Genomic DNA, 15,982 nt, shown 5'->3' with positions numbered 1-15,982 from the left:
ACCAACTTTTGAAAACCCTTTCATTTTAGACCTCAATTTTGAAACTTTATACTCTTAAATATGCACTGGAATTAGCTTATTATAATCATATTAGGTTCCCTATTAAGAACAGTGGGATGACTTGTGCATAGAAATGTCCAGACATCTCTGATAGCTGAGGGCCATGTGTTACAACATCAAAACCAGTTATTCATCATTTAGTTTTATATCAAAGCTGTGGAACTAATGCATTATTTGAAAAAACATCCTAAACTTCTCTCAAATCCCAGAGGCACAGCTTAATTCAATTCCTTTGCTGTCCCAGTTTTTAAAGGGTGCAAGTGCAAAATTAGTGATGTTACTTCAAATGAAAGCACCAGCCAAGACACCTCAAACAGAGTCAGGCACCTTCAATCATATTACAATTTCCTCCATGTTTATTCAAGCATATAAAACATGTTAAAAAAGGGAAGAGAATTATCATTTAAAATTGAGAGCTGACCTTTTTCTGTGTTGATTTATTAAGCCTCAAAACTGAATTATGTTTGTGTCTCTGGCTGTTTGTTCTGCTGCAGTTTTCTTCAAAATTGCTGAAATTAGAGCAATTGCTAAACAGGTCCCTTATGCATTAAAGGTTAAAACCTGATATCTCAAAAGTGATAAGCCTCAGTTGCCATGTATTTTCACTGGAATTTTATGTATATATTTATAACCCTCTTCATCCTCACTAAGATCAGAGAGGTTACACAAGCACCCAGCTTGTGGATCTTACTACCTCCTCAATGGTCCTTATTTTTTTTAATCTCAATGTCCTCTAATTTTAAAACTTTTTTTTTTTTTTTCCAGCTGAAGTGTTCTGAAGAGAGATCTGAAATTATGGTTTATGGCAGGAGAATTTTTATTTTTCCAGCCAACCTTGGCTAAAAGAAGTTAACTCACTTCCATGTAACAGCAAATCAATGAGGGTTGCAGATATAATGCACTAACCCTTCAGTATTATTTAGTGGAGTGCATTCCAACAAAAAAGGAGAGCTGACTGAATCAGCTGTGAGCCAGCACCAGCTGAACATCACATTAAAAGCTATGTAAGCTCATGTGCTCAGAAAATGGCCTTGTAGAGAGAAATGAGGCAAAACATCCCCTAAACCACAATTCACCTGGAAACTTTGACATTTTCAGTGTAGATTTGGACTCAATGGTCTTAATGGCCTTTTCCAGCCTGAATGATTCCATGATAAATACAATTAGTGCAGTGAGTGTCCATCCTTTTGGGGGCAAAACAAATTATTAGTGGCTATTCTGATCTTCATTCAATCTTTCTTGTTTTATTTCTCTCAGCTGTGAAAAGAAAAACAGCCATAATCACGTTTCCAGCCAACATTCTGCTGACCCATGATACAGGAAAAATGCAGAGGATTAGGAACGCTTTCCCTGGTTGCTCAGGCAACAGCAAGACATGGGAATATGAAAAGGTATTACCATCCTTTGTAGAGAATCTCACTAGAATTCTCAGATGTGTTTATGATTTTCTATGTTTTTCTTCTTCCTCATTATCACATACTTAAAACGTGAACATTATTTGTTTACTCTCTTACCTAAAATGTGAAAATGTTAAATATGAAAACAGATGATGTGTCTTTTTCCTACAGAATGAAATAAGTAGTTTTCTAAGAGGCTGTGGAAATTTTCACAATTGTGCACTGAAAGGTTTCTAGGTGGTATCAAAAACACAGCTGCTATTATTGCTCTTTAAAAATCCTCTAATTTTGTGGCATCTCTTAAGAAAATAAAATAATCATTCCTTCATCTGCTTTTATTTCCCACCTACATGTGCAAGTATCTAAGAAATAGGCCCCATAAAGTTGCAACTTCACAGACCTAATTAACTGTCAAACTTACAGAGAAAGACTTTCTGAAGGCTTTATTTTCCAAATTAAAAAAAAAAAATATTTGGAAGTCAGAAATGAATGTAAGACTAGCAAGTAAATAGCATTCCATTCTGTATGTTATCTGAGACAGACACAAAAATTCCATCCATATATAACCTTGTCAATTTTTATCATACAAACTCAGTACAAACAGCAAACATATTTTTGGCTGGCCTGATTTATGGAATTTTGGACTGCTTAATAGCTGAGGGGTTTTTATCACTTGGTTTTGTATTTTTAAGTATGTAAACTATACTTGTAATGAAAGGAATGTCCATGAATTATGTGTCAGTGTGAGTCATGCACCAGGCACTGCTGCACCTCTGCATGAGGTAATTCCTGCCTTGACTCACAGTGTCTGTCAGGGTCACACACCCCCTCTTGGTTCTGGTGCTGATTGTGAAGGATTCCAGCCTTGGCCTGAGTCACTGGCTCTGTCAAGAAGGTGTTTTTTCAAACTCCTTTCAGGAAATGTCAATAGGATTTCCCCCACCTCTCCCTTCTGGTAGCTTGTTGCTGTTCATTGAAACACATTCTCAGATGCCAGGAGCACTGGGATGGTTGGTTTGTACAGATACTCCACTACCAACCTGCTACATTTTCTACTATTTTGAGTTCTTGGATGATACATACCACAAAAAACCAAATATGAATACATCTCCAGGGTTGCTAGGCTTACAGAGCACCTGCTCCCCACATTTGTTGGGGTATGGGGTAATCTTTTTGCACAGTGTTCTCTCACTGTATGGGGTTGGTGGGTGAATGAATGAAACCAGAGCATGGAGCCCACACAGCAGCTGTTGGGATTGCTCTTGCAATTTCAGAGCATTCAAGGTAAGTGTAAACCTACTGAGAAACCCAGAACCCAGTCCCTGAAAGTGAGAGTATGCTCAGCAGAAAGACTGATGCTGAAGAGCCTTTATGTGCTTTCCCTAAAACAAGTGAGACTGATATTTGCAAAATCTGTGTGCCCTACTCAGTTATGCTCACAATTGTTCTTCTCACACCTATTTGTATCAGATGTCCCCAGTGCCTCTTCATGCTTGTCCTCTGCTCAGACAGAATTCCCAAAGGGCATTCTAAATTATTCTTTAAAACTATCCAAGTTCCTTTTCAACTACCAGCAGACTACTCAGTACATTCCTTTAGCATGAGGATGTTTTCTTCCCCAGCCATCATTACTGAGACAGAAAACTCTTCAGGCCTACCTACCCCCTTTTGAAGGAGGGCATTCAAGTAAAAGGGAGGTTGTTCCTTAGCAAGAGGAAAGAATGAAGCCTAAACCTCATCAAGCTGTGTTTTTCAGGACAGAGATAGCAGAACATTACTGCATACCCCCCAGCCCAGCTCTTTACAAAAGAGTGCTGCATGAGAAATCATTGAGTTTCCTGGGAATTGAGGACACATCACAACAGTTCTGTCCCTACCTAAGAGAGGAGTGAAGCAAAGGGCTTGTGCATGACCCAGACAGATAGGAGCCAAGAGAAACCTTCCCTTATCATCATGGGCCATCTGTGCAGTAGGCAAACATCAACACCATCCTATCAAAAACTGCAGTCACTGCAGGGTTATCCTGTGCTGCATGCCATGAGCTGCAGCAGGGAGGCAGCCAAGTAACATGACATCACTGTGTCCAGTTCCCAGTGGAGAAGAGAGATCAGAAAATTCTGGAAATGTTGCAGTTTTCCCATACTTGTGGTCTGTACAGCAAAACTGAACATTACTTAAGAAGAAAATTAGAGAGTACTGAAAACAAACAACCTGGCTAAACCAAACCAAAATAAGTCAGCAGCTATAGAAGAGGAGGGGAGTTGAGAATCACTGTGTGTATTACTGAGGTCAAATAACTTCTCAATACTTTTCTCTAGTCCTGAGAACTCTGTGCTCTGAGCTCTGATACAGAGAAGGCCCTTGGCTCTGGGCACAGATCCCTTGGGATGGACTTTGGAATGATTGGCTGAACATGCCTGATCACCATAGGGAAGAAGGTGTTGAAGTCCACAGGTGTTATCACAACCAGCAGTTGTGTCTGCACTATCAAGTGACTGTATTGATAAGCTGTGGGCCTGCAGATACCCCAGTTTCAGCACAGCTGGAAAACTTCCTGCAGATCCATATTCAAGCTAACTTGTGCAGCTGCTTGGGACTCCCAGTCTGGCACTGTGGGAAGAGGCCTTGAATTCCCAGGCTGTGTTTGCTGTTGGCAGTGAGGAGGAGACAGCACTGATCAAATCCCAGAGAATGAAATAAGCAGGGGAAAAATAATAATTAAAAAAAAGAGGCAGTAGCTCTTTGGAGGGGAAGCATCTGAGCAAAATTTTGTGTATAAGATGAGAGGCTGAGTTTGTAGCTGCTCTGAACACAGGCCAGTCCCCTGGTGCCCCAGAGCTGACCCCATCCCAGCAGTCTTGCTCTGCTGGCTGCTCAGGGAAGCAGGAAACAGCAGAGTGAGATTGGTTAAGGTCTTGTTATGCTGAAATTCAGTATTTCTGATCCTTTTGCTCAGGAGTCACTTCCTTTTTCTTTACCTCATCCATAATTAATGTACTAAACCCCGTGCTTGAAAAGACTAATGAGCAAGAATTAAACCCCTCCTCTCTCAAATAGACAAATACAGGAAAAAAAAAAAAAGAAACACCATGTAAAATTCTCCCATTTAAAGTTTCAACAAGAATATATTTGTCTTTTATGTCAAAAACTATCTGGGGTGCTTCCCCTTTACTAGAACAAAGTCCAGTGCTCTCAGCATGGTGTCATCCTTGTGTTGGCACATGGAGAGAGGTCCACAGGCCAAAAGTTGGCCACCAGCAAGGCAGTGTGGAGTGAATTTGAGTCATCAAGGAGAACTGAGTCCCAGCCACAGCTGCACCGTTGCTATAATGACATCCCACTTCTCTTCTTTGAATCCTTCCGTGCAAAGGGACTGAAGGTCAGGATCTCCTTGTAAATGTGCTCTTGAAAAACAGAACAGAATAACCATGAATGTGTGATTTTAGAGGACACAAATAAAAGTTGGAGTGGTGGATGTGCAGAAAGAGAGACAAAGGATAAAGACAAAAAAAGTCTGCCTGAAGAGCTGAAGAGATCTTTGGTGAATGTATAAAATCAAGAGATATGTGCACTGCCATTAGGCACAGGCAATCACAGCCTTCCTCAGCATCTGTACAGGCAAGAAAGAGGGGTAGGAAAGTCCCCTGTTAGACAGGAACCTCAAAGAAAATAAACTTACTTTTCCACTCTTCTATTGAAAGCTTTTCACGTTCCAGAGAATCATCATAGGAGTGTTGTGCCTCTGTCTCCTCCTCAATATCTCGGAACTGGTCGAAGTAGGGGTGAGCCAAGGCCTCTGTTGCTGTGAGACGCTTTTCCACATCCAGCTGCAACATCTTGTCCAGCAGGTCCACAGCTGTAGAGGATGGGAACAGGGCTAGGCAAGGTGCAGGGGAGCACAGGCACCCTGTGCATGAGCCCTGCAGGTCTGGCACTGGTATTTCCAGTGTTTCACCTCCAGACCTGAACCCTGAAGAGATTCCTCAACCTGGCCAAGGCAGCAAGGAGCTCCCATCAGTGGAGATACAAAATCTGCCCAGCAGCAGCCTCAGGAAGCTCTTACTAACAGAAGTTAAATTGTACAGAAATAACAAATTAGACTTGAATAAGCCTTGCTGCACAGACTGGGCTGCAGAAACGTGAGGAGTAAGCCAGTAACCTCAAGATATTTTTCAGTTTTAATAATCTGCCTTCATTCAGAGCCTTGCATCTCAAAGGAGTCTTAACATGAGTAATCTGTATAGAAACCTATACATCCCTGGTAAAGAGGAGGGCAGCAAACTCAGATGCTGTCTAGTCTGTCAGCCCCATTCCCACTTGGTTCTAACATTTTAGACTTTCTTCCATTCAGTTTCTAAAAGAGTTTTGTCTGCTCTCACCTCTAAGCTACCTGGGAAGAGAGTTCTTTCTTAGACATTAATTCTTACTCTGAAAATTTCACATCAGCTGTCTGTTACGTATTGCTATATCCAAGTATTCAACAAACAGGATCTACATGTAAAAATAATAATGAAAATAAAAGTAGTAAATGGCCAAGAACAGCAGAACATCATCATTATAATGCAAATAAAAGATAATTCTGCTTTTAATTTATACACATTTTCCCTGAGGAAGGGAAGGGGCACAAACTGCAAGGGAAAAAAGTAGCAAGAAATTATGAGAAGGAGAAATAAAGTTGGGGCTGTGGCAGTGATCTTCTCTCTTTTCCAGCTGTGAAAACTCATGAAAAATGCTGGAGATTACTTACCCTGAGGATTTGCTTTAGGGAAGAGCACAGACAAATCCTTCTTGGGGATTTTAGGAAGGGACTTGATATAACTCTTTGCCTGAAGAGGAAGGAAAGCACAGTTACTGCACGTGGACAGGTGTGAAATACAGCTCTCAGCCTCATGGCTCTGATGAGCAAAGGCAAATAAGAGAAGAGCAAAGCATCCCAGATGTCCCATTTCAGCAAGCAGTTTACATGGAACTCATTTTTATTGGTCAAGACAGAGAAATACTTCTGTTTTAAGAGGCAAGCTGGAGAACAGAGAGGATTGGTGGTGCTGGGACATCAGGCCCCTCAGTGGGACCCCTGCCAAGCACAGCCTTTCCCAAAGTAGCACCAGCTCCATCAGATGTGCCACCAGCACAGAGAAATGCCTTCCTTGCCCAGGGAAAAGGCTGCTGCTGCACTCCCTGCTCTGGAGGCAGCACCTCTCCCATGCCAAACACAACCCTGCCCCTGACAGCTCTGCCAGCAGGAGCCAAACCCACAGGGAACCTCCTTACCGCCTTGTCCTCCAGCTTCTCCAAGAAGTCCTCTCCTGGGTGCCCTGTTACTTTCAGGATCTGGGTCAGTTGATCCAGGTCTGGCAAGCTGTGTTAAAGACCACCCTTTGAGGGGCAAACCCTGGACACCCCCACCCCAGCTCAGCCTGTGAGAGCACAATTAGCTCATGATACAAACCCAGCACAGTCTCACAAGTAGAGATTCATTAGACTGGCAAAAAGAGCTCCAAGCCTTTCTTCCTGGCATGCCTTTTCCATCGTTTTTCTGGCACAGCTATGCCAGGACACACATCCATGGGCTTGGAAGGACATGCAAAGCTTTGGGAAAGGAGCTATGGCCACACAAGGTTGAACACTGGTGAAGAACCATGCCACCACAGAGGTGTATTTCTTAGGTCCCCTTCTGTTTTCCTCCCCAAAAAGTCTGATCTTTGTGATTACCTCCTAAAAAACCAGACTGACACCTGTTTTTTTTCAGTTGTCTCATTCATAAAAACCCTTTCACACACCAAGAATTATTACTCTGTTTAGGGAAAAGGTTCAGCTTGAAAGGATACAGTCTTTTCCTTTAAAGAGTGTTTTCCCAGTCAGCATTTCTGCCATGATACAGCCAATAGACCAGATATCCACTGTTCAGAGAGAAAAAGGAAGTGGGGGGGAAAAGGAAGGAGAAAAAAAATTATAAAGGCAGCAGTGGTTGCTGGGGTTGTCGCTTTGGCTGTTGCTTGCAGCAAGCACTGATTTAAATTTCACTCCCTCCCACCCTCCTCTGTTCTTTCTGTGCTGCTAAAATCTCTGCTTTCATCATTTCCTGCAAGCACCAGCTCTGGGAACTGTGCAACACCTCTGGTACCTCCTCTACTCCAGGGAGCACTGATGATAGAGAGGAAAAAGAGCTGGGCAATTCTGTGAGATTTGAGCCAGCAGGATCCCCCAGCTCATCAGAGGGAGTCACTGCTGGGGCAGGGCTGCTCACCTGTCTGGTTGTAATGCATCCAGTTCAGGATGACTTCTGGGGCTCTGTACCACCGTGTGACCACGTAGCCAGTCATCTCAGCATCAGCCTGTCTGGCCAGGCCAAAATCCAGGATCTGCAGTGCCAAAGGAAGAATAAGGAGAAGGGAGGGCAGGAGAGAAAAGAGAAATCCTATGGGCAAGTGAGACTACTTGTAAGATAAAATGAAATAGCTCCAATCAGATAATAACAAAGCTCCAACTACACCACAGACACCCATGGGATGGTTCAAAGAATTAATATGTCTTAATTCCACTGTAAATTGCAAGCCAGCTGCAAACCCCATTGTCATGAGAAGAGCCTGCTGAAAGGATCAGTGCTCTGTGCTCCCTGGAAGGTCACTGCCTTTCTTGAAGCTTAAGTTTTGAGTCCATGTGCTTTACTGGAGTTGGTCTGTGACCTGGTGGTGAAGGCATGCTCCAGGTCACCCCAACTCACCCTTTCCTACAAGAACACCTTGCAGGTGACACAGCATGGCCTCTCCCTCAATGCTGAAGATGAACAAGCTTGACCCAACCTTTATGGGCAGCAGAGCCACTCCCTGAAATACACATTACAGAAAATGCATGCTAGAGCACCACACCAGCCAGCAGCAAGCAAACCCTTCTGAGCAGCCCTGAAAATGATTTTGTCTGGAATCACAGCCACAATGTCCATGAAAACCAAGGGGCAACTGCAGCTGGATGCAGTTACCCTTCAGGGATCATTCACCTGCTGCAAGCATTGCTCAGCAGTGCTGCATTTCTCTAGGAAGTCATTACACACTGCCATCCATGAGGATTACAGTGACACAAGGCTCATTTGAGGTCTTGTGTCCTGATTCAGCAAGTGACATCAGCAGGGGAGTATTTCCCTCTGCTGCAGCTGCCAAGGAACACAAGGCCTGGAATGGAGGCTCAGGAGGGAAGAGGAAACATGACAGTGCCAATTTCCTGCTGGCAGAGCAGCTCCTCCACGAGCTGCTGTGCTGCACAGTGCTTCTGCCACCTACCTTCAGCTGGCAGTCTTCATTCACAGCCAGGTTACTTGGCTTCAGGTCCTACAACAGACAGGAGCAGAAAAATTGGATGTTTCAAGTTGCAATCCATCAACACAACTCTCAGTTGAACCTCAGCTTGCCTTTGATGTGGTCCCATAACACCCCAGGTTCAGTATCAATTCAGCAAATGACTGAATAAACACCATGCCTGCTATGCTGTACAGCTTTAGATTACTGTTTGATTATTTTCTGAAACTGTTTTAATTCAGAAAGCATAAAATGCTTCTCACCCTATCAGAAAATACAGCATTTTCTCAAAATACTGCATGTATTAGTAAATCCAAACATATATAGTATGTAGGATGGAAAATTAGAGCAGACAATGCTATTAATGAAATGATGGTTAGGAATTTATTAACTTTATCATTATGCTGTGTTTCTTAGACAAAAATCAGAATAAGAGCACACATGAACTTACCCTGTGGACGATGCCAGCTGAATGAATATACTGCAATAAAAAAAGAAGTCACAATGTGATCACCAGCAGACAAAATTTTCTGTTCTCCAGCAGAGAAATGGGAGCTACAAACAAGAACTTGCTGAGAACAAACTTCTGCAGCCTTTTAAAGGGCCCTGGTCCCTAGGGCAGAAGTTTGAAAAATAATTTCTGTCCCAACTTACTGACAGTATTTACAGTGCTATTGCCAGTCTAAAGAAGATGCACAGAGCAGAAGAGGGATGAAGCTCCTTAGAGCAAGTACAACAACAGCTTCAAACTATCAAATTCATCAAGGTTACAGCAGATGACATGGTTATTTTGGGTGTTCAAAAAAATTATCTCAGTCCAAAAACAAAAAATTGCAAAACTGACTACAGGGTTTTTAGCACACCAGTCAAACCTTTATTTAAACTCAAGGTAGCAGTGACCTGGGACAGGTGTGACTCAGGTGAGCCCATTGATGCCTGTAAGTCACTGCTGTGACTCCAGGTGGAGGATGTGAGAGGACAGCTGGAAAGCTCTGTCTCTGCATCCCAGAGTTTGCAGTGATTGCTTTCAGCTCCCTCAGAGCCATTTACAGGAACACATTCTTTCCTCATGCTGCTGAACAGAAAATCATTCCCTCTGTGTTCTCCCTGAGAGCTTCTGTGATGGTTGAGAGAAGCTCCTGCTGCTGCCAGCCTCTCCCTCTCTGTGCAGAGTTTTGCTGAGGGCTTGGGAAGGCAGAGAGAGCAGGTGCTGCCATGGAAGAGCCATCCCAAGGCCTGTGGCTGCAGATTCCTTTGATACTCGACTGACTGATGTAAGCAAACACTCATTTTATTGATATGTGCTGGAACAGGAATGGTTCAACAGCCAACACCTGTTCTGAGGGGATGCAAAAACTCCCACATCCTCCTGGAGAGTATTGGAGGGGAGTTTAGTTAGGGTCAACCCAGAGGTGACACAGAGACACAGGGAGTCACCAAACTCCTCCAGCCCCACCTACCTTCAGCCCTTTCAGCATTTGGTAGACCAGGTACTGGATCTTTTCGTCACTGAATTCATGTCCCATGATCTTTTGTAAATCTGTCCGCATGTATGGCATCACCAGGTAGCTAAAAGGCAGTAAGACAAGGCCCTGAGTCTGGAAGAAAAATGCAGGGGACCAGGCTAGCCTTGTTCTCACTAAGTTTGGTTTTTCTGGCTGTGTAACTCACTGTGAGGAAGATGAGTTGTTGTGACTGTTCCTGGCTAACTAGCACATCCTGCAGAGAAGCTGGAATTTCAGCCTGTTCTGAAAATTGCTCTTTCTCCTCCCCTGAAATCAGATATCTGATGTCAATTAAGAACAAGAATCTTCAAGATCCTGAATTAGTTTAGACCTCAAGTGAAGTTCAGTTTTGAACAGCCTTTCACCACCCAGGAGCTGAAACATCTTACACAGCAAAACAGCTGCACTGGCTCCCAAATTTGTCATTGTAATGTTCTCCAGCTTCCTTCAGTATCTGCCTGCTGAGGCTGCTAATTAATTGATGGTCTTCCTGCAGGAACTGCTCTGAGAACCTTCAAATGCTCCTCCTGCAGGCTGCTAACCCTCAGCCATCAGCCAAACCCCAAACCCAGGCACACACTGCTCATCTGCAGTGGTGGGGAAGGTAAAAGGGCTTGTCCCACATGACTGCATGGAGGGAACGTGCCAAAAAAATTAATTGAGGAGAGTCAGAATCAAGCAGAGAAGAAGGACAGATCTTTCAAATTCTGAGTTTAATTGCCCTGAGGCCTAATGAACAATACTTCTCCCATTGTGAGAGCAGCCCCTTAGCTCAGCAGTCACCCAGTGCTAGCTTGGGTCACCCTATGTGAGGCACCATGGAATGTGACACATCCTCATTGCTCAGCCTGGGCTGTGCATGCTGTGGTGTCCCAGCTGTGAACAGGGGTGGGGGCTGCTCACGTGCTCTGGGTGTGTCAGCCATGGCAGCTGCTGTGTGCTCTGGGTTCTCTGACTTATTTGGGGATGCCTGGATTCTAGTCTGGTCCCTTTGCACCTCAGCCCTCTGCTAAAACACAGCTGTCTTGGAAAATAGTTAAGTCTACACAGAGCAAACTACTCCAGACTTACAAGTCCTGGAAGCCCTGGTAGGAGGCAGTGGAGGTGAAGACATCAAGCAGCCCAATGACCTGAGGAAGGAGAGAAGCCCACATTTAAATCTGGAAAGCATCTGCTGTGCACATGCACTCAGCAGCTCTCCATTGGCACATGCCAGTGAACACAGAGAATTCCATCTGAGGAACACAGGGACTCCTCACTGATGCTGCACAAATGTTTTCCCTCTTACTAATACCTGGGCTCACCCATTAAACACCTGCTCCAGCCTGGGCACAGCAAACAGGTCACAGGTAAACCCTGAGACTGCCTGCACATACCAAACATCAATTAAAACACAGGTGATGCCACCAAAAGGACTTGCTCCCAGGTGGCAAGGAAACACCCCTGTGTCAGCAGGAAGAGATGAGCACTCACATTCTCATGCTGCATGTGCTTCAACAGCATCAGCTCCCTGTAGGCTCTCTTGGCAAAGATCTCGGACTGGAATGGGCGGCACAGCTTCTTGATGGCCACTTTCTCCCCCGTCTTCTTGTCTATGGCTGAACTGCAGCAGGAAAATAAAAAACAATTCTGATGTCAGCAGTGGGTTTTAAAGGATTCTGCAATCCCACAGGTCATCTCCTAGAGCAGAGCTGATTCCTGTGCTTGCAGGAGAGCAGAGAAAGGTCTTTGGGAGCTCAGTGGAGCTCTGCACACAGAGATGTTACCCTGTGTGGCTTTGGGCAGCACACCACAGTCTGTGCTCTTTGAGGGATGAGGTGGGACACCAAGAAAAGCATGAGTGGCTCATCTTTGTTCCCTTCAACCTGCAGAAATGAGCTGGAGGTAACAGAGCTGAGAGAAAAGTGAAACACAAATGGTTAAAGGTCAGAATTAGTTTTAAGTCTGCCTTCTTCCCTAATGCATGGAGATAAGTGAATAAAGAAATAGAAATTTCTGCTTTGCCATCTGCTTGGAGGTTGTTGTATTTTAGGGCAGGCCAGCTGCCTTCACTGTGTTCTGGAGCAAAGACAGTGGATATCACATGTTGAAAATGCTGCTGCAATTAATCCTGCTGTGTTCAGAATCCTTGATTACACATTCCCTTCTATGTAAGAGCAGGTTTGGCTGAAAATGAGACTCTTCTCTAAAGCTGATGAAAACCTGCTACAGCAGCCATTGCTGCAGACATGCTGTGTTCTTGCTGCTGGTCTCACTGGCTGTTTGCAGCTGGACACATCAACCCTGCGACAGCTGCTCTTCCTCGGGAGGTCCCTGCTCAGATTGCAAAGGAGGGAAGGGAGGTTCTCAGACAGACAGCTGTAATTCAGCCTCTCAGTGGTGTTTTCCAGGGGTGTCTCAGCCCCTCTTTCACCCCTCCCAAGAAGCAAACATGAAAAAAAGGCTTTTCCCTGCCAAATCCCACTGTGGATTCCCTGAGCAGTTCCCAGTGCTTCAGAAATCCCTATCCCATCTCCCACAGGAACAGAAGAGCTGTGAATCATCATGTTCAGTCCCATGGCTTCCAGCTGCATCCTCCAGCCTTGCACTGATAAATACTGAGTCAGGAGAGGCAAAGGGAGTGCAGGAACAGCTACACAAGGCAGCTGAAGTGCTGAAGATGCTGCAGGGTGTTATAGGAGGACTCTGAGGAAGGTTTTGTCTCCCTTTCAGGACTTCAGCAGATGCCAGCAGAGGGGACAGCACTGCATACAATTTTTGAGGAGCCAGGAAATAGAGGAAGGGACTCAGACCAGGGAATCAAACTGCAGAATCCAAGGCAGATTTCCTGATCTGAGGGTACCCCCCAGGCTGCTGACTTACATCTAACCCCAGCACCCAACACAGGAGAGCTGCAGGTGGAGCCTGAGATGCTCAGCCCAGAGCCCATTCATTCAGAGCCCCCCATGCTCTCCCCACACAGATTTAGTGAACAGATGCAGTTTGGGGTGACCTTGGGCAGGCAGAGCTGTGTCCCTGCCTTGGCTGGTAGAGATCAGCAAGACCAGCATTGGAGGGGTCAGAAAATTCTTCTTGCACAATTACACTCAGCTGGAAGCCAAATCACTACAGATTTTAGCAAATTAATAGTAGCAGAAAGAAGCCTTTGCTGTTATTTTCTCAGCTGCTCAAGAAGGTATAAAAGCTGCTGCTGCATAATGCTGCAATAGGAAATTTTCTCAGCAATTCCCAGCAGAGGACAGCAAATCCTAACTCCTCATTTTCTGTCTCAGTTTTGTACAGGAATTGGCACTGAGCTCTCCCTGCTGAGCTCTGTCCATTCAAACCCACCACAGACCCCTGGGCTGCTCCAACACTCTCCTCTCCCTCCCTCCTTGAGAGCTCCATAGCAGCAGAGAGTTTTACAGGGACCAGTAAAGATTTCTTTTGATGTTTGTTTTTTTCATGTGAGCAAGGAAACTTGAAAGGATTTCTCTCTTTATTTTTTTTTTTTTTTTTTTGGTCCTGTCTTTATTTTTCTTCCTGATTTTCTCTGTGATAAAAATCAGAGAACAATGTACAAATATAAATTAAAAGTCAAGTCTAATCCTGCCTAATTTTGCAGGACTTACTTAAGAATCTAAATGCATCTGGGCAGCTGAAGGGGTGCCTCTCTGCAAATTAGAATCTGCAGGAAAAAGAAAAAAAACCAGGGCACCAGGGTTTCAGGATTAGTGTCAGTGGCAGGCCAGACTTTGCCCGACACCTATAAAAACGGACACACCTTTTTTTATTATTATTTTTAGCTCAGCACGTTATGAAATAAAGGCTCTATTCAGATCCTATCAATGGACTGTTTCATATTTAGCCTTTCAGAGCTGCCGTCTCTGGTTCCTCAGTGTAAACCCAGCAATGTCTCACTTGTGCTTGCTCTTGCTTCAGGCAGCTTTGCCCGGCTGAATAATTAACAGCAGCTCCTGCTGCTCTTTTGTGGGCTGGGGTTTATCATCAGCCGTGAAGGAAGTCCCAGTCTGTTACTGATCCTGGTTTACAGTAATTCCTATCTACTTTATGATTTCAAACTGGAAGCAGTGTCAGGGTTGCATTGTCCAGCTGCTTCCTCCAGCTGCTGGGGCAGAGCAGCAAGGACAGCGTGTTCCACCTCTGCAATCACCCACAAACCTCTTCCAGACACCCAGGCATTCCCCACCTCCTGCCAGACAGGAACCTTCACTCAAGCTCGAGCCCAAAGCAGCTCGAAATCTGCCTGACCCCAGGGCCGAGGTGAACCCGGGGCCGAGGTGACCCCCCGGCTGCCCTGGCACCGCTGCCCACCCGCGCTGACCAAACATTTTCTTCAAGCGAGCGAGTCTGCAGCCGTGCTCTGGAGCAGGAGACAGCCTGTCCCCATCACACATGCAAATGTCCCTTTTAATGGAGGGGTGCTGCCAAGCACCTCCTCGTTTCGCCCCCGGCACGGAAGTTCAAACAGCCCCGGTGCGAGCAGGACCCCACTCACCAGACGGAGCCGTAGGCCCCGGAGCCCAGCGGGTGCAGGGATCCGTATCTCCTGGGCAGCTCCCACAGCGTGTTGTTCACCTCCTGTCTGTAAAAGCCTCTTCTCCTTGCGATGTTCATCGCCCGGCGGGTGTGGGACAGCCACCCCCCCAGAGTAGTGGAGTACGGGAGGGCTCCTGGGGTGAGAGCGGGACAGGGAGGCTTCGTGCGCTGCTGGAAGAGCCTCTAGCAAGTTTCCTTCTCTGTTTTCAGCTGTCGCGAGCGTGAAGGGACATGTCTTTGGGCCCTCCTCCCTCCGCCTCCACATTGGCAGAGGTGAGGCATCGGGTTTCCTGACACGCCTCGGTGCTGTACAGGTGCCTCTGGCTGCGCTGCAGCAGGGGAGCAGCCAGCGCCGCTCGGACCCGCCTCTGGCAGCCCCTGTCATCCACAGCCCCGCTCTGCTGCTCCATCAGCCCAGAAATATCCTCACGGGGTCGGACAGGGCTCGTGAAATCCCTCCTCCAAACAAGGGATGAGTAAGGACTCGTCGAGCCGGGGAATCCGGGGGACAAGCCACAGCATCGCGTCAGACTCGGGGACATCCTTCGTGCAATGGACAGCTCCGGGCCCGTGACCAAGGGCACCACGGGGTCACAGCGGTGGCGATTTTCTCCCAGGCAGAGAGGGGAGGTGCTGGAAGCAAACTGAGGCTCTCCAGGTGGCTGTTGCGGGGCGTTTCAGGAGCAGCTGTGGGGTGGGAAGATCCCCAGAACGCTTTGTGCCCCGGGCTTTGCTGGGTGCAGCAGCTCTCAGCCCTGCCCGGCTCCTCTCGGACACAGCAGAGCCGTGGCTGTGACCAACCCGCGCAGCACACCCGGCCCACGAGAAGAAGCATTGCTGGAAGCAGAGAGCACCTCAACATTTCACTGCAGCGTGAGGTGGGGCTCCCACACAGGAGCTGCATCCTCCCCACTCCCCAAAGGAAGTGACTAAGCCGAGCCTTACCAAGCCAGCCTAGCTGCCTGCACACTGTTCTACCCCAGCAGCTCTCCACCCTGCCCAGAGCCTCTGCTCCTTCCATCCAAAGGTGTCCCACAGGAAATGCACAGTCAGGGGGTGGGGAAGATTCACTGTGCCTGCTTTATGTGCAATCACTGCACCGACCCTTCTGCTCCTCGAGCAGCCCCAGGAGAGCCTGGTGTTCATAACCACAACCAGGGACAGGGCACAGGGCAGGGTCTGTGTACAT

General features: G+C 46.3%; 1 protein-coding gene across 1 annotated transcript; it reads right to left on the bottom strand.

Annotated features, from left to right (window-relative positions):
- Positions 1-11: 11 nt before the first annotated feature.
- Positions 12-15,301, bottom strand: MAPK13 (mitogen-activated protein kinase 13). Its single transcript, XM_056511374.1, has 12 exons — positions 14,753-15,301; positions 11,728-11,857; positions 11,326-11,384; positions 10,210-10,318; positions 9,201-9,230; positions 8,735-8,782; positions 7,705-7,819; positions 7,286-7,357; positions 6,729-6,808; positions 6,205-6,283; positions 5,137-5,313; positions 12-4,861 (listed from the first exon to the last, which is right to left on the bottom strand). Exons 1-12 carry the CDS (start codon positions 14,869-14,871, stop codon positions 4,782-4,784), a joined length of 1,098 nt encoding a protein of 365 aa, XP_056367349.1. The 5' UTR covers positions 14,872-15,301; the 3' UTR covers positions 12-4,781.
- Positions 15,302-15,982: the final 681 nt, after the last annotated feature.

Source organism: Oenanthe melanoleuca, chromosome 26 (genome assembly GCF_029582105.1).
Source record: "Oenanthe melanoleuca isolate GR-GAL-2019-014 chromosome 26, OMel1.0, whole genome shotgun sequence".
Taxonomy (NCBI): domain Eukaryota; kingdom Metazoa; phylum Chordata; class Aves; order Passeriformes; family Muscicapidae; genus Oenanthe; species Oenanthe melanoleuca.
Note: the sequence above shows the minus strand (reverse complement) of the source record. Positions and strands in the feature narration are given on the sequence as shown.

What these genes read in the sequence shown, in the direction of transcription:
- MAPK13 (XM_056511374.1), bottom strand. Translation starts at nt 14,871, where the DNA reads ATGAACATCGCAAGGAGAAGAGGCTTTTACAGACAGGAGGTGAACAAC. An exon ending in CAGCTGGCATCGTCCACAGG is followed by an intron (nt 8,783 to 9,200) that starts GTAAGTTCATGT and finishes TGTCTGTTGTAG; the next exon opens with GACCTGAAGCCAAGTAACCT. An exon ending in AGAAGCTGGAGGACAAGGCG is followed by an intron (nt 6,284 to 6,728) that starts GTAAGGAGGTTC and finishes CTTCCTCTTCAG; the next exon opens with GCAAAGAGTTATATCAAGTC.